General features: G+C 43.5%; 2 protein-coding genes across 2 annotated transcripts in view; one reads left to right on the forward strand and one right to left on the reverse strand.

Moving 5' to 3' along the window:
- FOXA1 (forkhead box A1) overlaps positions 1–2,671 on the reverse strand; it is an 8,710-nt gene extending 6,039 nt beyond the window's left edge. The window contains exon 1 of the mRNA XM_011926139.1: positions 2,639–2,671. The gene's annotated coding sequence lies outside the window, so the exon portion shown is untranslated. The remainder of the gene's footprint in view (positions 1–2,638) is intronic.
- Positions 2,672–7,807: 5,136 nt separating this feature from the next.
- The window catches only part of LOC105500932, a 161,676-nt gene continuing 144,606 nt past the window's right edge, over positions 7,808–24,877 (forward strand). Inside the window, exons 1-3 of the mRNA XM_011926622.1 lie at positions 7,808–8,017; positions 15,396–15,520; positions 15,638–15,746. Of these exons, the coding sequence (XP_011782012.1) occupies positions 7,808–8,017; positions 15,396–15,520; positions 15,638–15,746 (444 nt within the window). The remainder of the gene's footprint in view (positions 8,018–15,395; positions 15,521–15,637; positions 15,747–24,877) is intronic.

Below are 24,877 nucleotides of genomic sequence, written 5' to 3' on the forward strand. Positions count from 1 at the left end.
CCTCCCCCAAGCGCGGCCCTCACTTTGTTTGCAAAGCAGTGTAATTGGTTTAGGCCCGGAGGCTAGGGAAAGAGGGAAGTGGGGTGGGAGGGGGTGTAACACCCTTTGGAAAAAGAAAAAAGAGGCGGGGCCAGGCGGGCGAGCTAGGGGTCTGGATGGGAACCTCGCAGCCGCCGGAGAAGGCTGGGGGCGGTGGCGTCGGAGACTGGGCTTAGAGACCTTGTGGGCTAAGTGACCCCGGGGTCCCTCCCCAGAGGTACTTGCCACCTTCTCAGCGCGGGCTGCGGCCCAGTCTCGCGCCCCTCCTGCTCTCCTTGTCCCCTCCCTCCTGATTCCTGACCCAAAGTTCAACCCCAGGAGACTGGAGAATACAGACTTTTTTTCCTTTCTTTCTTTCCTCCTGAGCTTCCGACTAGAAAAGGGAAAAAACCCCACTTTTGCTTCGTCACTAGAAACAGGGTCATCTGAGTCAGCCGAGCCAAGTGACGTTAGGCCGACCTGGGCTCCCGGCTAGCAGAGCGGAGGCGCTGCCACGAAACTCGTACCTGCGGCTAAGAGCAGGTGAGTCACAGCACCGGTTTATATCTTTATGACATAACTTTTTTTTTTCCGCCTCGTTCCGCTCCTCTCCCCTGTCATCTGTAGCGACCATAAAGAGGAAGCAACTGAGAGCAGATGTCTGTGTGATAGGGCAGGCGGACCCAAGTCGGGCCGTCCTCCCTCTGCCGGGCTCCTCCTCCCGCCCCCCTTCAGCAGCTTCAGGGACTGAGCTGGAGACAACCGTCTGGTTTCTGATAGGAAAAGGTCAGGGGGAGGGGACATCTCCCATAACACGCGAGTTAGCTGGGAGAGCAAGGGGCCTGGGCGCGGGAACGCGTGTGCACTGCGAAAGAGGTGCCAGGCAGAAGCCCGAGACTGCCCTCAGCGGCGCTTGGTCCTGTCTGTGACCCGGAGGGTCCAGGCTGAGATCTCAGGGGCTCACTTGGTTCCTAATCGGTCCTGGACGTCGGTGGGAGAGTCTCCCCAACGCAAAGTCTCTTTACTCTCATGAGGCCCTGGGTGGTGGATTGCCCACTTGTCCTGAGAGAGAGAACACTGAAGTGACTGGGTGATAGGCACTGAGTTGGTGATAGATTGGGAGATGGTGCGTGTGTTTCTGAGTGTGTGGCCGTTTGTGTATTTCTGAGCACGTGTGATTGAGTGTGTTTGTTTCTGAGTGCCCTGTGACCATGTGTGTGTTGTACTGCCTGTAGAACCACTAGGTTTCCTTAAGTAACAATAAAATAAAATCTAAAGTAATTAAGAATCCGCAAAATCTTGTTTTGCAAAGTTTTTAAAATGTTATTAATGTCATTTTAAGAAATGTGTTTTAACTTGTCTTCCAAACAGATACCTTTTTCCCTGTGCTTTGTTCTTTTCAATCTCTTCTACTTGAAATCTGGCAAGCGAATCACTTTAAATCCCTGAACCAAACAAATCTCTTAAGTCAGCAGGGGAGCAGAGAGGGTGAAGATGTGCAGTTAAGGAAATAAAAAAAGATAAAGGTATTGGATTACTTTTTTTTTTTTTTTTTACAAAAAGGGTGGGGGATAGAAAGGTCACATAAGGAAAGGAATGAATGAAATTAAATCCACCTGGACCTCAGGAGGGCAGGAACCCTCCCTAATGCAGCCTGCTCCTGTGACTGCTAGTTGTCCCATCAGTTTGTGTAAATGTATCTGCGAATTGTGTGTCAGCAACTAATTCTTTTGTGCAAAGTTCCCATCAGTAACTGACTTTAGTTCCATTTGTAAAGTACACGGATGCTCAGCTTCCTCGGCCTGATCCGGGGGACTTTCAGTGCTAATGAGCTTCCTTGTTCCTTCTGGAGGTGATTCTCCAATACCCTCTTGGCTCTCCAATAACACCGAGCAAGACTAGGGTATTTTCTACCGAGAGTAACAATTTATAGATAGTAATAGCTTTTATAGTGCACAAAAAAGCTGGTGCTTTAAGCAGGGGAAAAACACTGTCACCTTAAATGGGAGATCAATTACAATATTAAATATTCTCTTAGCCCACTTCCCAAACCTACTAAGTCTCATATTTTCAAAACAAAAACAAAAACAAAAAAAAGTTGTCTTAGGAAAAAAAATCCACTTTTCATAGCATGATGGCCAAAGCAGAATTTCTTCTAGGCTTCTTCAAAGCCCAAGACTGGTGATGCAGAATGGACTCTGACAGCTTCGGAGCCTTGATCCAGCTCAGGGATCCCAGGTTCGCGGCTCGCGGCCGGGGGGATTTCCACAAACACAGCGCCTCCTGTCGTGGAGAGGGAAAGCTGAATTTTCCCGCAGGCGCCTCCAGGGAACACCGCCAGGCGATACTGGACTCCGCATGCATCCCACAGCCAGGAAGTTAGGTTCTTAGAGCCAAGGCCAAGATGGAAGGAGAGATGGCAGTTCGTCCAGCTCTCAGCGTCTCTCCATCTCAGTGGCCACATTGCAAGATACCTAACACATTTAGGAGGTGAGGTTCTAGTGTACCCAGATGCCAGCCAGTCACTTTCCCTGAGGTTTAAAAGCGAATCAGCAGGGTCGTGTTAGGTCTTTGACTTGGAAATGCATGCATGCATACATACATACATACATACTTTCATGCTGCTGTCTGGGAGTTGCTGGCCAGTCGGTAGCCGGGTCCAGCGGCTGCAGCCTGCTCTTTTCCAACCTCTTTTGGCTGCAGCCTGCTCTTTTCCAACCTCTTTTCCCAAATAGGCACCTACGCTATTGCAAACTGTGCTTTGCAAGGATTGCGCTGCTTGTTGGAGGAAACCAGGTCTGTCTTCAGCTCTGGGGAGGACGGGTGGACTTGGGGCAGGGTACCCATGAGGGCAGGCACATGGTAGCTCCTGGGGTGTCCCGGGTTAAGCTTGCCTGTGTAAGGACAGGTCTGCGACAGCCCGGGGCGGTCCAGGTCGCGGGGAGGGTGGGCTCCTCAAGTGGAGGAAGCCGCAGCAGTGAGGACAGTAGGGTGCGCGGGTACTCCAGGTGGCCGCCAGCTGAGGAAGCGGCTCCGCCCTTCCCGGAAGCTGCGCCTGCTGCACCCGTGGGGCCAGCTCCCGAGGCAGTCCCGTAGTACCTGGGCTGCACTCGGTCCTTCGACCACGCTGGGCTGCCTCAGCTTACACTTCCCAGCAAGATCTGGCTGAGAGCCCCTTCCTTAGATATTTTCCAGACAGGGAGAAGCAGAGGGCGACGACGGCGAAAGGTGGAAGGAAAGGCCGCGGGCTCGGGCCTCGGGCACAGCCGGCGGCCTCTCGCAGCGACGGGGTCCTTCCCATTTAGCAGGGCCGCAGGGTGGGCAGAGAGCAGGGCCCGGGCCGGTGGGGCTCTGCGGTGCCCACTCGAGTCTATCCAGGGCTTCCCTCTGTGGCTGTCCTTCGCCTGTCCCCTTTCCTTGCCTACCCTTCCCTGGACGGGGTTGTTGTCAGGTAGCGGCCGCAGCAGCCCAGCCATGCTTGGTGTGGAGTGGTCCGAGTTCCCCCGCGGGCCCCCACCCCTCACCCAGATAAGAAGCTTAAGTCCTCCTTCTGCAGGGGAGAATCGGATCCAATGAAACTAAGACCTGTGGTCGTTAACGCGGTTCAAAGCCGACCCCAACTGGGACCCGGCTTAGCTTAGAAGTGAGGAAGGCCTGGGACGCTGGACACAAGGGGTCACACTTGCGTGTGCCTGGCCTTGGCAGTCGGATGTGTGCGCCGAGCTGGGGAAGGGGCCAGGGAGCCGCGAGATGGCTGTCCCCCGCGAGAGAAGCATGGGCGGGGCCGGGGTTCGAACTCCTTTCCTTCGCTGCCTTCCTTTTATTTTTCTTCCTTATACCTTCCTTCTTCTCTCCCTTCGTTCCATCATTAAATCTTTAAGGGATTAATTCACAACTCTGTAGTAGGTAGGGGCCCTGGGACCACTTGACGGGCCTTTGCAGGCAGTTCTGTACAGAGTCCTATCCTGTAACCGGCCTCAGCCCTGGCTGTGTGTGCATGTGCTTGTGTCTGTGTGTCTTTGTGTGTAAAAGCAACGCATAAACATAACCAGGGCTTTCCCTTATTTTATTGAAGCAAACAAAAACAGCTACTGGGTTTGTCTTTTCCCCTACTGCTGCCTGAGCGCCGCCGGGTTTCTGAGCTGCCCGGGGCGCGGACCTAGCTCACCCACAGCCGGATGTCGGAGCCGGAGCTGCTCCCCACCCGGCCTCGCCCGCGGGCGACAAAACCGTCCCTCTGGCCATGAGAGAGCCTGGCCTTGCCAAAATCAACTCGCATTTTCATGTATTCAAATGAGAAAGATTGAGAAGGGCAATTTCCCCTGCTGGGCAATCGACAGCATAGGAAGGAAGAAGTGCCCCCTGGGGCCTCGTGGAAACGGGAACCAACCTCCCTCGAGGCCCCGGAACCGATACGGCGTCCCCTCCAAGGCCTGGGTCCCCGCGACAGCGCTCATCTTCCGATCTCTGTGGCCCCCGAGTTACTGACTGTTTTGTTCACACGGGTCAGCGCTTGTTGGAGGACGTGCTCAGCCCCAGCCAGTCCCTCCTCATCCAGCCCCTCCTGGGGAGCGCGGTGTCTGCTCTGTGCTGCTGAAAGGATCCTCAGGCTTTCCGGCTCTACTTTAAAAACTCTAGGACTAGGGTCCTAGGGGAGGGACTGGCAATGCACGCTTCACACAAAGAGTTGGAAAATTAGAGGGAAACGTAACACCTCTTAGGTATCCGTTAGGGTGGAAAGGACCTGAGCAGCTGAGGTCCTACTGGGTGCCACAGACTTGGCAGGGTGCTTGGAGATCCTGGCGTTTCCCCACCTGCTGCTCCTGTGTGCAATATCTGGGAGACTGGAAACCTGGGCGAGGGTAGGTCAGGACCTCCATTCCTGTCCATCAGCAGAAGCCCGCGTTAATGGAGAGCAGTGATGGAAGCTGAGGAGCTTGGAAAAGTCAACTATTTCATCTCCTGCCTTAAAGCTGTAGCTTAAATCTAAATCCTTCCTGAAGGGTCGACCAGTGTTTAGCTTCTCCGTCCTAGGCCAGCCAGCCCCCCGCTAATTCGCTCGCGCCCCTCCCCACACACACCCAGGAGCTTTCCCACGTCTCTCAGTTGTCTCTGGTGGTTGAACTTTGGCTATTCATATGTGATTACCCTCAAATTACATAGCACTATTTAACAGGTGCTTTAATAACAATCATATGTCATATCCTACACTTAGAAAGAAAATAAAAATATATTCTGCCGGTAATTTTTCATTGTATCAGTTTTCTGATTTCCCCCCATATTTTGAAATTATGCTTTGGACTGTTTGACTAATTTACTGGCATGCCTAGAGGGAGGTTACCTTCATTACTTAAAATTAAAATTCGATTGGAGAGCACTGTTGGGTGGCTGTTTCTGGGACTTCCAGCAGCTATTCCAAGAGCTAACATCAGAGGAAAGTTTTGTTTTAAGAGTTGTGCATTTGCGTGAAGTGTTTTGATTTTTCTTGTTCTGTGGACCACAGAGCAAAACTACTACTTAGCTTACCTTGCAGTGAGTTTACTTCTAAACTAAGCACTATGAAGCAGCCTCCTTGGCAGCATTTGCTTTTGCTGGGTTACTAGCAAGATTTTCAGGAACTCTGATTACTTTCTGAATGTTGTAATTTTGGATACCTACCAGAATCATGGATCAAACTAAACAAATGCAGCAGCCACCACTGGACACTACCTGTAGTGAAAGTCCAGAGCAACCTCCTGGAGTCCCCGTTAAAACATTTCAGCCTTTCACAAACAACTGAGCTCTGCCCTCCTAAGGTTCACACCTTGCTCTGGATGCCTTGCCATGTTTTTATCACACACTGACAGGAAATTCTATTTGTTTCTTTTTCATTTTTTCTCTCCCTTACTGGTCTAGTAGCTCCTTGAGGGCAGGCACTGCTGTGGTTCCTGCTGCCAGAGCAAAGCCTGTAGCATAGTAGACTTTCAATAAAGATTTGTTGAGTCAGTCAACTGACTAGCCCATCCCTGAGACTGGCCAGGTTAGCTTCAGTCAGGGAAGAATTCATGAGTCTAGACACTATATCCACCACATCCAAAGTCCCCAAGTGAGAGGATCTGAGGGACTTGATTCAGGTGCACTAGGAAAACAAAGGTTTTGTGGAATGAATGGGCCGATGGACTGAGTGAAGAATTGGATGGGAAAGATGCTCTGGCACAGCGGATAGGGTCTCAGACATCTGAGAACATTGAGCTTCCAAACCTGTTGGGTCTGGCTCTTCCCCTGTCAACCATGCCTGATTTTAACCAGTATTATCGGGTGGCATAACAAATAAATGCTCCCTTTCCTGGGCACCTGGACATGCGTGATTTTAACCAGTATTATCGGGTGGCATAACAAATAAATGCTCCCTTTCCTGGGCACCTGGACATGGATGGAATCAGTTGCTCGCTTTGCCCATATCGGACAGTCAACGTGTGACCCAAAGTCAAATATTTCACTTTTCCTCGCTGTGAAAATGCTACAGCCACACCTGTCAATAGCAGATATTGACTAAAAGTTGAAGAACTCCATGAATTTTCCGTCACGCAACACTTTTCACTAGGAGCTGGAAAGGAAACATCGGTGTTTAAATAATATATTTAAATTGGCAAACAAATAAAGCCGAGCCCACGTTGTGAGAAGGAAAAAGCCTTGCACTAGAGCTCTTTATTAGTCCGAGCCTGCGCGCCCGGCTTAGAGCGCGCTGAATGTTCGTTCCGGCCCCTGCTGTGGGGGGCGCCTGGGGCTCTGCGCGCCTGCGGGGCGGGTTTTCGCACCCAGCGTCACAGAGGTGATCTTCCTCGGTGCCTGCCTCTTAGCTGGCCGCGGCGGAGATAGCGCACTTGAAGCTACCAGGCATTGACCTTAATTGCCTCTCTGTCTTGTATCATAAGATATAGAGTGTTTTATTCTACATAAGATACAAAGTATTTTATTCTACACACTTTCCATGTGTAATGTAACGATTTCTTTAAAGGATCACCAATCTCAGAACCTGCAGTGTTATGGAAATGTAATAACTGGAGACCACTTCTGTCATTTTTTCATCCTTAAATTTTAATTGCCACGAAATAAAATGCAGGAGTTGGGGGAGACGTTACAAGAGTAAACATGCCTACCTCCTCTTCTGGGCTGCTATCACTCGAGAAGCCACAAGGCTGTGCGGTCCTCCGGCCGCATCTGGTGTCCTCGATGTTCCTCCCACCCCCACTCTCCCACCGGGCGGATGTGGGGTTCAGCCCTGGCTCCGATGCGGCGGAGGATCTGCACCCCAACCTTCCTGCTTTCAGGTCCTCTTCTCCAAGCTACACCTTACCCAGACCTCAGTCACCAAGGTCGGGGAGAGGTGGTCGGAACTTGGATCAAGCCTCACCTACCTTAGAGACTCAGGTTTCGAGTTTTAGCAGATCTGGTGTAGATTTGTTTTCTTTCAAATGCTTTCGAGGATGCAGTTGGTGGCGTGGATGCCACTCTTCTCGCGCCACTGGCCTCCTCCCGCCAAAATACCTTCCATTGTGAATTGCTGGTCTCCACTGACCTCCTCATGACCCTCCCCCTACACCCCCGCCAAGAAAAGTGGTTTCAGTAAATAAAGCCCAGTGCTGGGGTTAAAGGTCAGTTTACACTGGAGCAGGAGCTTCACAAATTCCTGCAGGTGCTGGATGGGAATAAACCACCATCCCAAGAGATGACAGAGAGAGAGAGGAAGTGAAGACTACAGAAGCTGTGTGGAGATGGGGACCGGGCGTTAGGATTAGGGTGGGGCAGCATGGTTCTGACATTGGCCGCAGTGCTGCCGACTTCTAATATGCTAGGGAACACAGCCAGGCCCTCTATGCCGCTGTTTCCTCTTTTCCCAAGCCAGGAGCTTGGACCTGATGCCGGGTTCTGGCAATCGTCAGTTGTAGGAACAAAGTCTGGAGTAGTGGCTGACATGAGAGTCAGCCCTGAAGACCTCACCCAGAGAAATGAGGAACCTGTGTGAACCTAAGAAGGAAACCGCTATGGTGGTTGTGGTCGTGGGTGGCTCAGCTCCAGAAGTGGTGAAGCGACTTTCCCGGAGGGGAGGAAGGCTCTGGGATAATTGATACCGCAAACATTTCCTTCCTTTTTGCTGAATATCCAGGTTTGTGGTCTGTTTTATGGTAAATTTAGGGCAAAAGCTTTCCTCTTTTTCACTGCCTGTCGTCTCCAAAGACAGCAGCAGCAGAAGAGAGAGACCAACCTGTCCTCCCAATTTCCAAGCCCAGGCAAAGCCTCCTCTCTGCACACTCCTCTCCCTAGGGCTGACAGGCTCAGGCTACTCGTGTCTGAGGTTGAAGATCTCTGAGACTTTTTCTCATTAGACAAACTCCATTGGGGCGTATTCCTTGCAATCGACAATGCAGTTGGACATGTTCAATGCAATTCTGGCTTGGAATCAGACGTGGATTCCAATCCAGATACTGCAGGGGACTAGTTCTCCCTGAGCCTCAGTTTTCCCAACTGTAAAACGGGCGTGGGAGTACCCACCTCATACCAGTTGAGTCTAGATTGAGTATGCAATAAGTGGTAACAAAAAGAGCCTTCACAGAATTCTGGGAGCCTGGATGGTGCTGGATGCTGGGACATGTAGTGGCAGGTGCTGACCAGGTGTGCCTCCTGTGCTTCGCCTTCTAGATCTTTTGCATGTTGTCACCATTCCTTCTCTGCATTGTCGCAGTTCCTCCAAGCTACAGTCCAGGGGGAGGAGGGAGCTCTCCCATGGGAACTGGACCTCCAGGGGGCGGAGTCTCAGTGTCCACCAGGACCCGGGAATTTCCTAATTTCCTTGACTGGCGGAGCCACTCTTCACCCAGTCAGTGATGGATGACAAAGGAAAAGCACCATCCGAAGGAGATCCAGAGACAGCATCAAGCTCACATTAAGGACCTGCTGGGGGAAGGTGGTTCAAGGGGAGAGGAGATGAGAGGTCTTGAACCTCCTACCCTTTAGGTCCTGCTGAACCCAACTGGGGTAGCAGAACACATTGTCCTTTCCTCCCCCTAGGCGAGAGAGGGAAGATGCCTCCCCAGGAGTCTGCCTGTGCCTTTCCTGGCCTCCTGAGAGTATCGTCAGAGCCCGCCTGAATTTACTAGCTGGACTTGTAGGCATTGGGTGTCTGGGCATGCCTCTCTCAGAGACCCTGATCATCACCCTGGCTGTGTGTATCTCAGGCAAACACAGGTTGTGGTTTGGATCTAGGAGGCACCCAGGAAGGAGAGGGGAGATGAGGAAGAGGAAGAAAATGAAGTCTGGGCTTCTGAGAGGCCAATCCATCCTCAGCACCTGAACTTGGGGAGAACTGAGATGAGAAAGCAAGACTCTTGATTTCACTTAGACACTTTCTCCTTCCTCCTCTGCCCTTCTCATGGACAGTTAGGACCACTTATAACTCATTTAGAGAAGTATACTTAGACATTTTCTAAAATCCTAAAAACTCAAGACGTCATTACATGAAGGAAGCTTTAGTTGCTGTCTTCAAAAATTATTTGATTTAAATTCCCTAAAACTTTCTTCCTGGGATTTGAAGTCCATCTGAAATGAAGCGAGCATGCTGGGCTTATGGTGTATGCTTCAAATATTAAAGACTTAAATGTTACCTCGCATGTGCAAGAAAGCTTAGTGGGATGCTAAAGTTTAATTAAGACAGACAATATAGTCTGTGAAAAGACCAAATCACAGAGGGGTTTCAGTGATTTGTCTGCTCAGATATAGCTATGTCTGCTCAAGTGAAGACCAGAAATTGATTAAACCCCCCTACTGACGAAATTTGGAAGGGCTGCAGTTCAGTTGTGGATCCAGGACTCTTTTCATGAGAAACGTCCCGCAAATTTTAGACAGAGTTTGGATGGGCTGAGAAAGTCCTGCATACCAGCTTCAGTAGGTTTCTGAATTCTGCTTCACTCAGTAATCAGAATCCAGGTGAATAAAATAAAATATTTCCTTCACTGGAAAACAGAAAAACAACACATCTTCAAAGCTTATTAATTTTTCTTGGATTGGTATGTGGGTGAGTGAGTACGGGGGAAGTGGGGTCATACACAGAAGTCTCAGGCACTGATCTCTGGCTAAATGCAGCTTCTGTTTTTACAGCTTACTCGGGAGAGCTGTTAGTTTTTCTAAGCATAAACCAGGCATTGGTTCTCTAAGTTCAATGTTTAGGCTACAAAGCACATACAACAACAGTCTTACATATCTACCTTCAGAAAAGGAATGGCTCTGACCTAAAACTCAGCAAAATCTCTAGTGTATTACCATAGCTGGAGAACATCTAAGCAAAGCCCTTTGGAGGTGTAACATGTAAATGGAATGCTAAACATCAGCCACTACCTCCAAGAAAAATAAATCCTTAATTCCTGGCCAAGTACACCTGCTTTGGACCAGGCTCATTACTGTTATTTGTATCTTTTCTTTTTCAAATGGATAGTTTTATTCACAGGTTTTTTTTTTCTTTCTGCTCAGTGCTTGCTATTTTTATCCTGCCTTAAAAATCCCGAGGTCATGCCCCAGTGACAGACTTCCAAGGTGCTCCAAAGAAGAGTGGTAGCTGACTTCCCAGGGGTCCATTCCTGAACTCCATAAGCTTAGATGTTAGAACCCCGTTGGAGTTTGGGATCTGGAGGGAAGCCTGGCAGATGTTAATTAGGTTACCATGGGGAAGGTAGGGTGAGTAGGTGCTTGAAGAAGGCTGGAGGTAATCAATGCCAGAGAAGACCCTAAGGCAATGGAAGCTGTCTCAATATGTTCGTTTCTGTGGATCAATGGCAGTACAGGCAACTTTTGGTAGGGGACTCGGCTGGTTATTCTCCATTATACTCTCCAGCTCCCCCCTTTGCCTGGTTCTCTATGGACCACATTACTTAGTCTTCCTTGCCTTTGGACTTACAAATGGGTTTGACCAATGGAGGACAACGGTGCAGGACTGAAGGGCAGGAGGGTAGAGTGGTAGGAGTACTTAGGCCTCTGCTTTCTCCCTGCCTCACAGTGATTTTGACCTTTACTTCCCGTCTCTGTCTCTACAGTCCCATCAGCAGCTCATCTTCCACAGCTTCAGCTCTCTCACCAGTCTCTGTTAACACCTCCTTTCCTCCCCTTGCCCCTTCAGATCAAAAGTATTAATACCTTCCTAATATTGCTAGACCTTGAGTGACTAATTTTCTCTTGTTAATTCCCTTTAATCCCACCTTCAAATTTTTTCCCCCAGGAAAACTCTTTCGAGTGTACCATCTGTTTTCCTTGGGGCCTTGACTGATGAGGAGAGGAACAAGGATTCGTGGAAGTGAGGTATGGTGTCTTCAGTTCTTTCCAGTTCATCCTCATCCTGTAACTCATCAAAAGGCTCTACTCCTTCCCTGTCACCATCTTGGAGTACAGCCGTGAAGGCTCCAGGATTTCTGTGGTGGCTGGTTTCTACGGGAAAGGTTGCCTATGGGTCTAGCAGGAAAGCATACTCTGAGTTTATTTGCATTACATTTGCCATTTTAATTTGCTGATTTGCATTTGACATAATCGTTAAAGTAACTGATGCTAAAATAAAATATTGATAGTATCAAGTTTTTTTGGCCTTCAGTGAACTGAGCTTTGCTATAAATCAAGGACTGAGACTTTTGCTACCGGTGAGTTGTGTTAATAGAAGCAGACACTAAACTAAGTCCAGTGACCCAGGGGCTCGTGGGAAATGTCCTTGTGTGTTCCCCAAGGCCTCAGCATCTTTGGCTCCTCATCTCTAGAACATTAAGTCTAGAGCTCAGTCCTTTTCAGGTCTGTATCTGGCAACAACTCAGTCTTGACTAGTGCTAAACCAGTGACATTATTTAGGTGTGACCATCAATGAGAATTCTATGTGCCAACATTGTGCTAGATACTAAAGATACTAAACTGAAGACAAGATTCTGCCTTCCAAAGATTAAAACAATGTTCCAATATTATTATTTGAAAATTTTGCATACTTCTATGTAGGAAAAGTTCATAAAAGTGGAATTTCTGGGTTAAAATACATGCAAGTATTTAGTCTTTTTTTTTTTCTTTTTCTTTTTTTGAGACAGGGTCCTGCTCTGTTTCCCAGGCTAGAGTGCAGTGATGCAATCATAGCTCACTACAGCCTTGGATTCCTGGGCTCCAACAGTCCTCCTACCTCAGCCCCAAAGTAGCTAGGATTACAGGTGTGCGCCACCATGCCCGGCTAATTATTAAAATTTTCTTGTAGAAGTGGAGTCTTGTTATGTTGCTCAGAATGGTGTATTTAAGCCTTTTGAGACATTTTGCTATATGACATCTAGCAGGATGCCCTCAGAAATCTGTGAGTAATCCTGTTTCCTCACTCCCATGCACACACTCTATTACTAACTTTGTAATTTGATTGATGAAAACTGCAAAACATTGTTTTAATTTGTATTTATGAGATTAGTCGAGTTGAATATTCTTATATTTCTATTGGCCATAATATTTCTTCTTTTGGGAACTGCCATTCACACCTTCATTAGCCAACTGAAAATTTGGAGTGTCTACTTCGCATCCACAGAATACTAGTCCCATGTCTGCTATAAGTGTAGTAAAATTTTTACCAGGTTTTTATTTGCATTTTAATTTTATTTTTTAATGCATAATGCAGGTGTTTCAAAAATTGGTATTTTTATTTATAGCTTCTGCCTTTTATGGTTTAGTGCTTACAAGTTTTTGTTGTTGTTGTTGTTGTTTGAGACAGGATCTTGCTGTGGCACCGAGACTGGAGTTCAGTGATAAGATCCTGGCTCACTGCAGCCTCGACTTCCTGGGCCTAAGCAATCCTCCTACCCCAGCCTCCCAAGTAAATGAGACTATAGGTTCACACCACCATACCTGGCTAATTTTTTTGCCCGGTGAGACAGGGTTTCACCATGTTGCACAGGCTGGTCTTGAATTCCTGGTCTCAGGTGATTCTACTGGCCTTGGCCTTCCAAAGTGCTGGAATTACAGATGTGAGCCACCAGTGCTTACAAGCCTTATCTACACAAAATCAAAATCTTTCATCCAGTTGGAACTTATTTTGTGCACAATATGAAGTGAAGACATGATTTTAATATTTATTTCCAAAGTATATAAACCTTTAGGTGGGCCCTAATTGTGAGGAGACTCAAATTCTCTTTGGAGAACTGTGTTTGGACTTTGTTCTGTGGTGATACATCAAAGGTGTGGGAGCTGGAAAGTCACACTGGCCGTACTTTCACTCATGTTGTAGTGAACTACAGGGGGTTTCAAAGCTGAGTGGCAAGAGGACTGGTAGGTGGTGGTGGGAAAGTGGCAAAAGCTAGAGGAAATCATAGTGTTTCAATGACTGTTGAATGATTTTACGCTGCTCTTTTGAGTCTAATTGCCCTCTCTTTAAGATAGTACTAGAAGTATTAACATTTCCATATGAAGTCATTACAACATCAACAAGTTTGAAATACCTTTAACTCAATAACTAACTCCTCCTCCTCCCACTCCTTCTGTCTCCCACTCTCACCTTTTTAAAATGAAACTAGATCTGCCAGGCACAGTGGCTCGTGCCTGTAACACCAGGCACTTTGGGAGGCAGAGGTGAGAGGATTCCTTGAGCCCAAAAACTCAAGTCTGGGCAGCGTAGAGACCCCTGTCTCTAACATATATAAAATTAGCTGGGCATCCTGATACATTCCTGTAGTTCCAGCTACTTGGGAGACTGAGGCAGGAGGATTGCTTGAGCCTGGGAAGGCGGCAGTGAGCCGTGTTTGCTCCACTGCCCACCAGCCTGGGTGACAGAGTGAGACCGTGTCTCGATTAATCAATCAATCAATCAATCAACTAGACCTAGAACAGAGATTCCTACCACAGGATTACTAGCTAGGGGACCTCAGGTGAATTCTTTAATTCACCTGTGCAATCTCTTATCTGTACAATGAAGATGGTAATACTACCTAGCTCATGGATTGTATTATCCTATGATATGGATACCTGTGTCCTTAGTTACTGTTTTTTGATTACATAAAGTATTAATGAACAATATTTATTTGTCATTTAAATTGTTTCCTGACTATATGATATACATATTTCAAGGTTATATTAATTTGAATATTTTTTCAGTTTAGGAACATGACATGTATATTATTTTTGTGCACTTTTCGCGATGGTACCATGAACAATTAGTCACTTCACAAGCACTTTGGCTGCTTGCTTACTATTTTGATTAGCAGGGAAAAGTAATTTACTCGTGGCCTGAAGGGGCTGCCCATACAGAGTGCACACAGGGCAGTGAGATGTGATGTAAGTGCAGTAAAATCGCAGGGTTGGCAGATCTTCTTCTGTAAAATGCTTCTCATCTTGAGAGCGTTCAGCAACCATTTTTGAACACATTGTGTTAGGGAGTGAAATAACAGACCTTAGAAGTTGGATTATGATCTCCATTTTACAGACGAACATGCAGAAACCCAGAGAGGAAAAGCAACTGGCCCACATGGTAAAGCTGTGTGTCCCACCCTGGCTTTGTCTGTCTCTAGAGCAGGAGCTTCCTTCTGGAGGCCTGAGGATGCATCAGTCTCCAAAGCAAGGCTGTTCAGAGGCCCCTCTCTAGGGAACTGTGCAGCACAAGACTTTTATCTTGGACTTCTGGGAAACACGTTGCCCTCTTCTAGCACAGATCTTACGGAGGATCTCTAGAACGTTTATTTCTTATTTTGACTATTCATCACAACAAACTCCAGTATATTTTATCTGCCATTCTCCCACATCATTTTTTAGTTGCCTGAATTTGGAGAGAAGGGTTGGTACAGAGGAATAGAAAATACACATGTGCGGGCCTGCTAAGTGTACTGAGCAAAGCACATTCATCTACACTATATTATCTAATTGGTTTTTGTTTTTCTTTTTGAGCTTTTAAAAAATGGTGAGATATTACACAAGAAAATGAACACAATAGAAAACAATGGTTTATCACAAAGAGAAAATCTGAGAAGCCATCACCAAGGTTAAAAAGTAGAATGTTGCTAGCATCCCGACTGCCCTGGTACTGCCTGCCCACTCACCATCACCGTCCCACTCCCAAGATGGCTACTCTCTGGACTTCTATGGTTATTACTTTCTTCTGTTTATTTGTAATATACCAGCTGAGCCTACGTTCATAAGCACCACAGTTTTTGAACTTTGTGTGATGAAATCATACAGTATGTACCCCTCGGTGTCCAGCTTCTTCGCTCAACATTATGTTTGTGAGACATTCATCTGTGTTGCTCCCCAAAGCTGACGGTTTAAGTCTCGGGGTCCAGCATTATTCTTTAAAACGTAGAAAGAGCAAGAGTGTTAAGTAAGCAGTTGGTTAAGTTCCGCAAAAGTTGCCAATCCAGGCGGCTTCAGTCCAGGACGCTCTTCCGGAGCAGTGTCTTTTAGCGCCCGGAGAAGTGAGGCCTGGGTTTGGGGTCCAAGTCCGAGGCTGCCCTGGAGCGGGTCCCGCAAGGCGGGTGCACTTGAGGTGGGCGCCACGGTGCTGTGGGCTCCTATAGGGCTGAGGCGCGGGAGAGGAGGGGCCGGGGAGGGCGCGCGGCTAGTTGCTGGGCGACGGAACGCGTCTTTTCTTCTGTGGAACCAGTCGAGCCCTCCCGGCCCCTCGGCACCGGAAGGGCCTGTTGGACACCGGCCGAGCGGCGAGGCCAATCTCACCGCCACCTGCATGGGAGCTGAGGCGCCATCGAGGCCGGGTGAGAGGAGGACGCGGCCTGGGGCGCGGTGACTTCGTGCGGGCGCTTTGCGAAGGAGAGGTGCGTTGTTTGGGCGGAGCGGTTGTCCCCTCTGTTCCGCGTCGCTAATCCGTTGTGGCAGGTTCACCCCGGCAGAAATCAGGGTAGAAGGGGCTGGGGCACTGGGGCTGGAGTTTGGGCTGCCTTTCGTGGGAGAATGCGCACGGGATGAAGAGGAGCTGGGAGAATTGAGAACCTGGTGGAAGGGAGAGGTAGGTGCACGACGCCAGACCGGGCTGTGGGGACAGGAGAAAAAGAGGCTAGGAAGGAGAAAGAGGGGGATTCAAAGAGACTTCGGGAGGTGAAAGGTCACAGTGGAGGTACTTTAATTTCCATCTACCTGACCTCTGCTGTCCCTTTATAGGGCAGCTTGTTTTGAGTAAACCTTAACCACCATTAGGTGACTGCTCCCACTAGGGTCAATGTGTGTAGTTTCAGAATAGAGAGCAGTTTCCTGAGTTTGGCTCTAACTCCTTGATGGACGATGAGACACTGTGGGCTTAATGCCAGGATTGTTGGCATTGAAGCCCAGAGATCTACAATGGAACTATTGCAAACTACTGTTGCAGAAATTCAAAGGAGATCAATAGTTTTTTTTTTTTTTTTTAACATGCAAATCTCAAAGTTGAACAAATTGCTTTTTTCTTATCTACAACTTTATAGAGGCATAATTTATATTCAGTAAACTGCACAAATGAACAGTTGTACAATGTACAAGGTACGAGTTTTGACAGATGCATACACCTTTGAAACATTTCCTGCAATCAATATAACTGAATCTTTTCATTCTTCTGCCCTCTTTGCTCTTCATCCCTGCTTTTCGCCCACACCCTGCAACCAGTCACATATCTGCTGTGTGACACTATAGAATAGGTTGCATTTATTAGAATTTTATATGCAAGAAAGCATACAGTATATGCCCATTTGTGTCTGGCTTCCTTACTTGGCATAATGATTTGCCATGACCTTTTCCTTGATTACTGTAGCTTACTGTAGTAGGTTTTGAAATTGGATAGTGCAAGTCCTCCAGCCTTTTCTTTTTAAAAATCACATTGGTGATTTTAAGTCATTTGAATTTATGTATACATTTTAGATTCGGCTTGTAATTTCTATTTAAAACCCTGCTGTATTTTTTATTGGGATTGCATTGACTCTGTAGATCTATTTGGAAGAATTGTGATTTTAAGAATATTGAGTTTTCCAATCTATGGACCTGGTATGTCTTCATTTATGTAGATCTTTAATTTCTGTAAATAATGTTTTGTAATTTTCAGTGTAGAGATTTTGGGCATTTTTTGTTACATTAATTCCTAAATGTTATGTTTTCTGGAGGCACTAGTGTAAGTGGAATTTAAAAAATATTTTCCAGTTGTTTGCTGCTACTATATAAACATGGAACTGATTTTGTATGTTGCTAACTGTGTATTGTGCAACCTTTATATTTTCACTCATTAGTCCATATAGATTTTTGTAGATTCCTCAGGATTTTTACCCTAAAAATTATGTTATCTGCAAATAGGGACACTTTAACCTTTTCCTTTTCAATCTTTATTACTTTTATTTCTTTGTCTTGCCATATTGCAATGGCTAAGACCTTCAGTATGATGTTGGATACGCATGAAAAGAGTGAGACATTTTTTCCTTGTTTCCAACTTTAGGAGGAAAGCATAAATAAAATGTTGCTGTAAAGTTTTTGTAGATTTTCTTAATTAGATTGAGGACATTCCCTATGATTCATAGTTTGCCTAAAGCTACTAATTTATTTTTATCCTGAATGGTTGTTGAATTATTTCAAATATTTTTTTCACTACCAAAATAATCATATTGTTTTCATGTACTCTGTTAATATAGTGAATTATATTGATTTTCAAATAAATATAATAAATCAAGATACTTAAATCAATTTTTCAACCCTTGGATAAATCTATTTGGTCAACATGTATTATCCTTTTCAAAAATATATTTTTGGATTTGATTTGCTAATATTTTGTTAATGATTTTTGCATGTATGCTCATAAGGAATATTAGTATGTAATGTTCTTTCTTTTAAAAAAGCCTTTGTCAGGTTTAGTATTATGGTTATGTAGGTATCATAAAATAAATTTTCCTTCCTCCTCTATTTGCTGAAATAAATGTATGTAAGATGGGTGTTATTTCTTTCTTGAATATTTGAGAGAACCATCCAGGGCTGGAATTGTCCTTGTGGTAAGATTTTTTGATAACAGATAAAATTTTTTAAAAATATAGAGCTATTCAGATTTCCTGTTTCTTGTGTTAATTTTGTTAAGTTGTAATTTTCAGAATTGCCCATTTCGTCTAAATTGTTAGATGTTGGTGGTGCAGTGTTGTTTATCACATTTTTAAAATTGTCCTTTAGTATCTTTAGGTTCTGTAGTGAAATCCTCTCTTTCATTCCTGATATTGGTGATTTTTGTTCTCTTAAACAGTATAGTCAGATGGGTTTCTAAATTTTGTTGAAATTTTAAAAGAACCAACTCTTGACTTAGTTAATTTTCTCAATTCTTTTTTTGTTTTCCATGTGATTGATTTATATCCTTATATTTATTATTTCTTTCCATTACTTTGAGTATATGTTATTCTTCTTTTCCTAGATTCTTAATGTGGAACTTTAGGTTATTGATTTTAGACCTTTCTTATTTTTGATTTCATCATTTAGGGTATAAGTTTCCTTCTAAACACTGCTTCAGCTACACCCCACACTTTCTGATATGTTGTGTTTTCATTATTATTCAGTCTAAAATATATTCTATGATTTAATAATATCTTTTGTTTTCAATTTACTTACCTGTCGGCTTTTTAGTTGCACTTCTTTGCATTACTTTAAAAATGGTTTCTCTAGTAATTACAATACACATCCTTAACATTTCAAAGTCTACTTAGAGTTAATATTGAACTAGTTCACATAAAATGCAGAAACTGTACAACCATATAGTTCTTTTGCCCACGGCTATCCCAGTCTTGTCTTTTTGGTTCTTGTTGTATGTACTGCACCTACTTACATAAACATTCCACAGCACAATATTATACTTTTTATATATTATTTTTAAACTTAAGAGAAAAAAAGTAGCTTCATTTACTTACTCAGACATTTGACATTTGTCATCTTCATTCATTTTTAAAGATTTAAATTTCCTTCTGGTATCATTTCTCTTCTGCCTGAAGACCATTCTTTAGCATTTCTTGTAATTTCTATTGGCTGGTGAGTAATTCTCTTAGATTTTTTGTTTTATCTGAATATGTATTTTGTTTACCTTTTAAAAAAGAATATGCATGCTAGATATAGAATACTTGGTTGACAGTTTAAATTAATCAATTTATTTATTTATTTATTGAGACAGAGTCTTGCTGTGTTGCCCAGGCTGGAGTACAGTGGCACAATTTTGGCTCACTACAGCCTTTGCTTCCTGGGTTCAAGAAGTGTTCTTGCTTCAGCCTCCCAAGCAACTGGGATTACAGGTGCCCAGCACCATGCCCAGCTAATATTTGTATTTTTAGTAGAGATGGAGTTTCACCATGTTGGCCAGGCTTGTCTCAAACTCCTGACCTCAAGAGATCTGCCTGCCTGGGCCTCCCAAAGTGCTGGGATTACAGGCATGAGCCACTGCACCTACTCTGGGTTGACAGTTAAAAAAAATCTTTTAGCATGTTACAAATCCTGTTTCCCTGTCTTCTGTTCTTAGGGGTGTCTGATGAGAAGTCCATGGTCTTTGAATTATTGTTTTCCTGTCAATAACATGTTGTTTCTCTCTGTCTGCTTTTGAATTTTATCTTTGAATTTGTTTTTTATTGCCTTACATATGATTTTCTTTACATTTATTCTGATTGAGTTTCACTGAGCTTCTTGAATTTATAAATTTGTCTTTCTTCAAATTTAGGAAGTTCTCAAACATAATTATTTTTTATTTTTTGAGACAGATTCTCTCTTTGTCACTCAGGATGCTAGAGTGCAGTGGAGCAATCATTCTCCTTTTTCCTTGGGATACTAATTATCTGAATGTTAGTGCTTTTAGGTATTATCCTTACAGGTATCTCAGGCTTTCTTTTTTCTCTTTTCTTATAATGGATAATTTCTGTGCATTTATCTTTAAACTCAGTTACTCTTTTCTCTGATATCTCCATTTTCCTAATCAATTTTTTTTAAAAATATATTTTCAGGTATAAAATTTCTGCTTTTTTTTTTTAATTTCTCTGCCAAGATTTTCTTTTTATTAATCTCTAGCATATTTTCCTTTACTTCATTGAGCATAGTTATAATGGTTGCTTTAATGTCCTTTTCTAATAATCTCAACATCTGAGTCATTTCTGGAATGGGATCTGTTCAATTTTCTTTTTCTTTTTATTAATCTCTAGCATATTTTCCTTTACTTGATTGGGCATAGTTATGAGAGTTGCTTTAATTTAAGTCCTTTTCTAATAATCTCAACACCTGAGTCATTTCTGGACTGGGATCTGTTTATCATCTTTACCTCTGAGAATGAGTCAATTTTCCCAAGTCTTTTCATGCCAAGTATTTTTGGACTATATCCTAGATATTGTGAATGTTTTGTCATGTAGAGTCTAGGTTCTGTCATATCCTTTCTGAAGAATGTTGTTGTTTCCCATTTAGCAGGCATTTCACCAGTCAGTTAAACTCACTGTAAGACCTGTCTTACTCTGTGGTTGGTGGTTCAGTTCAGCTCTTTAAGCCTTTGCTGTGCTACTTTGAGTTTGTCTTGCATATATATGAATCAAAGGTCAGTCGGAGATATGTGGGGTTTAGAAGAATTTGGGGATTATCTTCTCTGGGTCTATTCCCTCCAGAGTTTCTCTCTCAGTTCTCAGTGATGTTTGTTGTCTGGGCTCCTTTCCCTGATTCTTATGGCTAGAATAATGAAGGGCTTCCTATCAATGTTTTTGACACTTGCACTATGCCATTCTGCAGTTATGGACTGTGTTTGAAGAAAAACCACAATAAACCAGAAACTTCTCTCCAGACCAGTTTACACAAATGTTGACTTTCCTCCACGATCTTCCTGTTTTATTTACTCTGAAGAATTCTTAGGTCAATAAAAAAAATTTTGTCCTGACTTTATATGTTGTTGTGAGGAATTAGTCTGTAAAGATGCATCTGTGAATTAGCCAGGCATGGTGGTGGCTCCCTGTAGTCCCAGATACTCAAGAGGCTGAGATAGGAGAGTGGCGTGAACCCAGGAGGCAGAGCTTGTAGTGAGCCGAGATCATGCCACTGCACTCCAGCCTGGGCCACAGAGTGATACTCCATCTCAACACTGCACTCCAGCCTGGGCGACAGAGTGATACTCCATCTCAGAAAAAAAAAAAAAAAAAAAAGATGCATCTATGGCTCTTCAACAAATTGCTTTTGAAACTGAGAGCAGGCAACATTTTAACATGACAGAAGTATGATGACCATTAAACACACACACACACACACACACACACACACACACACACACACACACATCGTTTTATTTTTATTTACTCTTTAAAAATTTTTATTTAAGACAGTCTTTGTCACCCAGGCTGGAGTGCAGTGGCACAATGATGGCTCACTGCAGCCTTGACCTCCTGGGCTCAAGCAATCCTTCTACCTCAGCCTCCTGTCTAGCTGGGACCAGAGGCATGTGCCACCATGCCTGGTTAATCTTTTATTTTTTGTAGAGATGGGGTCTCCCTATGTTGCCTTCTCTGGTCTTGAACTCCTGGGCTCAAGCGATCCTCCTGCTTCAGCCTTGCAAGTAGCTGGGACTACAGGCATGTGCCACCATGCCTGGTTAATCTTTTATTTTTTGTAGAGATGGGGTCTCCCTATGTTGCCTTCTCTGGTCTTGAACTCCTGGGCTCAAGTGATTCTCCCTTCTTGGCCTCCCAAAGAGCTGGGATTACAAGATGAGCCACTGTACCTGGCCACATTTTGTTTTTAAATTTTGGCTTTTTAAGCAATTAAAGGGAGTCCAAGAAGGGAAGATAGAAAATGGGGAGAAGAAAAAAGCAGGGGAGTATTTTGTTGTTTCATTAGCTGTTATGTATTTATATATGTATGTATTTTTGAATGTAAGTATACATTCACAAGGGATATAGGCATATTCTAGGTGACTGTTATAAAGGGCTGAGGTTTTATAGTTATTGAAATTTCTGTGAGCTTTTGAATAGCTTAGAGAGAAACCTCTTCTGAGCCTGAAAAATAGCATTTTTTCTATTTTCTATATCCTTTTAAATGAGCATATGTAAGTGGTTTTTACTATTATTGATATTAACAGGATTAAAGGCAGCAAAACAAGTATAGAAAGTGCAGAAAAATAGAAATAAATCAGTTTTCCCATTCTTTTAGCAAAATTATTAATATGTTTATATATTTTTTTTGAGGCTTTCTTTGTAAATGACAAAGAGGGCACAAACAGATCTCATTTCTCCCACTGATATTTCAAAAGCAAGTATTGTTTTCAGAATATTTTTGTTTTCCTTGCAAGGCTGAAGATTTCACTAAATGAGGTAGATTGTCCTTGGGCTAAGAAGTTTCTTTTGGAACTTTAGTACTGTGCATTGGAAATTGACATTGGCCTGAAGTTTAGGAAGTATGTCAATTGAGATGATATTTGATTATGGACCTAGGAAAACCCAAATCTTGTTCTTAATAGGTTATCCTTCTCAGTGTGGTCCCCTGACTACATATAGGAAGAGGTCAAGGTCAGGTAATCCATATTACTTTCTGGGCCCATTCCTAATGTAATACTCTGATGAGTTAGGCCTAACATATGCAGACTGCTTTCCCTTTGTGAGGTGGGTTTGTGTAGCTTGGAACCAAGTCATGTGGTAATCTGCTCCATTTATTTCGACTTTAGTTATAGTCTAGAGCAAAGTTTTGGATTTTTTGTTCCAATAGGAGAAATAGACACAACTGCAAGAACAAGAGAGCAACCTGCAATGGTCTAGAGAATTCAAGTGGGCAGCCCTGCCTGAGTCTGTAGCCATTTTTGGCTGGAGAACTTTCTTCTGATGGCTGACCTGGCCTTGTGAGAGAGAAGAAAAGGCTGGCTCTTGACCCTTCTGACTACTTCACTGCTCAGGCCTTGAACCTCCTGGCAGAAGAGAAAGGAAAAGGCATAGACAGATTTTTAAGAGCATTCTGTCCCATTTTAAAGGGTAGGGTAAATATAATCAGCCTGGTTTGTGAGCTGCCTATTTGACACATCATGTAGATGAATACTTTCTCCTTCAGAGACAACTACATTATTTTTTCCCTTGGTATCTCCAAGCTAGAACTAGTCTCTCTTAGTAAATTGCTCCTTTGAAAAAGAGAACATGCTATTTTCTCACAAGAATGAATGTTTAAAAGTCATTTTATGTATTTTGTGTTGTAGGAGTGGGTAGGGGAATAAAGGCACTTAGCTTTGATGGACTGGCCCATGAAGCACTGGTATACCACTCATCTTGAATGCACAATAGAAGTTCCTGTTGAATTTAGAAGTTCTATTTCCTGTTGGTTTAACTTTAGATAGAAAGAGCAACTTTCCTGTTAAGAACTCATGGGAATGTACTAAGAAGTGTTAAACAATGAACAGTTGTTAAACTTCAATAGCAAACAAAAGGCCTGGGAGAAGTGAGAAAGCAGGAACTAAGAAATAAAAGGGAAGTGTGAGTGGGAGAGTCAAGTCAGATTCTCATCAGGTACTAATGTACTTCTGGTCTGTGCTCTGTTCCAGTTACTACCTTTCAACCTTTTGCAGGAAGAAATGCAGATTGTGTTGATATGAACATATTGCCACCTGTGCAAACAATAACAGCCAAAATGCTGGGGGAGGGGGTGCGATTATACAGCATTTTTTAAAGTAGGGAAACTTTCTTAAGGGCTTTAGAAATAATTTCTATTGTTCATATCCTGTGGTCTGGAAAACTGGCAACAGATAATTTTCACTATTTAATATGAACCCTTCATATGGATAGAATTGAATTGTCCAAGGTCTAGTCAGTGGTGGAGCTAGGTAAAGAAGCCTATTGATTCCCAGATATGATGAGCTCTTCATGTAGCGGGGTCTTCAATTAAAAGCAATAAGACTATGTTTGGAGGATAAACAGAAGATTTTCTTCATACTATCAAACATCATGATAAATGAATAATTACAAATGTAAAGATAATTATTTCATGAATTGATATGAGTCCAACTAAGAAATGTAGATAAGTGATAAAAATGCAAAGTAAAATAAAAATATATGTTCCACATTTAAGTTTTAAGTCCATATGGATTTATTTGGGTACCTGTCATGAAATACACCAAAAAATTGCACCAAATAGCTGTGTAGTAGTCTCAGCACAATTTATTGAAAAATTATTTTATCATCAATTTAATGCTGCCTTTATAATATAACTAATATTATATTTCATCCTTTTTCTCACTTTCTCAGTGTAGCTATTGATTTTAGCAGGAGTTTTCCAATTCTAATTCTTGTATCTGTAAACCTTTTATTTATCTGGTTGCTCTTCATTGAGCAAGAAGTGCTGCCTCATTTCTGTTTTTCTTTCTTTTTTTGTCTAATCCAGCCTGTTTATTATTTCAAATGAATTCAGAATTACCTTTCAAAGTTCAAAATATCATTTTCAGAGTTTTGCATTGGCATGAAACCAACACAGTATTTTGGGAAGGCCTGATATAATTAAAATATTTGGTCTTTCCATCAAGGAACATTAACTTCCTATTTAGTTGAATCTTTCTTCAATATCCTTCAGTAAAATTTAAAAATTTTAATCATGTAGTTTCAGTACATGTTTTTGTTAGGTTTATGGCCAGATACTTACTTTAAAAATATTGCAAATGAAATTTTACCATTATAGTAAAAACATTGTTTTACATCTGTTGCCCAGGCTAAAGTCCATTATGTTTTTGATGGGACCATTTTGGTATAAAGAAATTATTGGGGGATATATATAAAATATATACTATATATAAGTATATATATAGGCATCTTTCTGGGAGAGGGCTGGAAAATTACTGAAAATTAATCTAGAGGTTAATTCATAAACAAAAAAATGGAAAAAATAATATTTTAGGGACTTTTTCAGTAATTTACCAATGAAG

The sequence above is a fragment of the Colobus angolensis genome, unplaced genomic scaffold (genome assembly GCF_000951035.1).
Source record: "Colobus angolensis palliatus isolate OR3802 unplaced genomic scaffold, Cang.pa_1.0 Scaffold119, whole genome shotgun sequence".
In the NCBI taxonomy this organism is placed as follows: Eukaryota; Metazoa; Chordata; class Mammalia; order Primates; family Cercopithecidae; genus Colobus; species Colobus angolensis.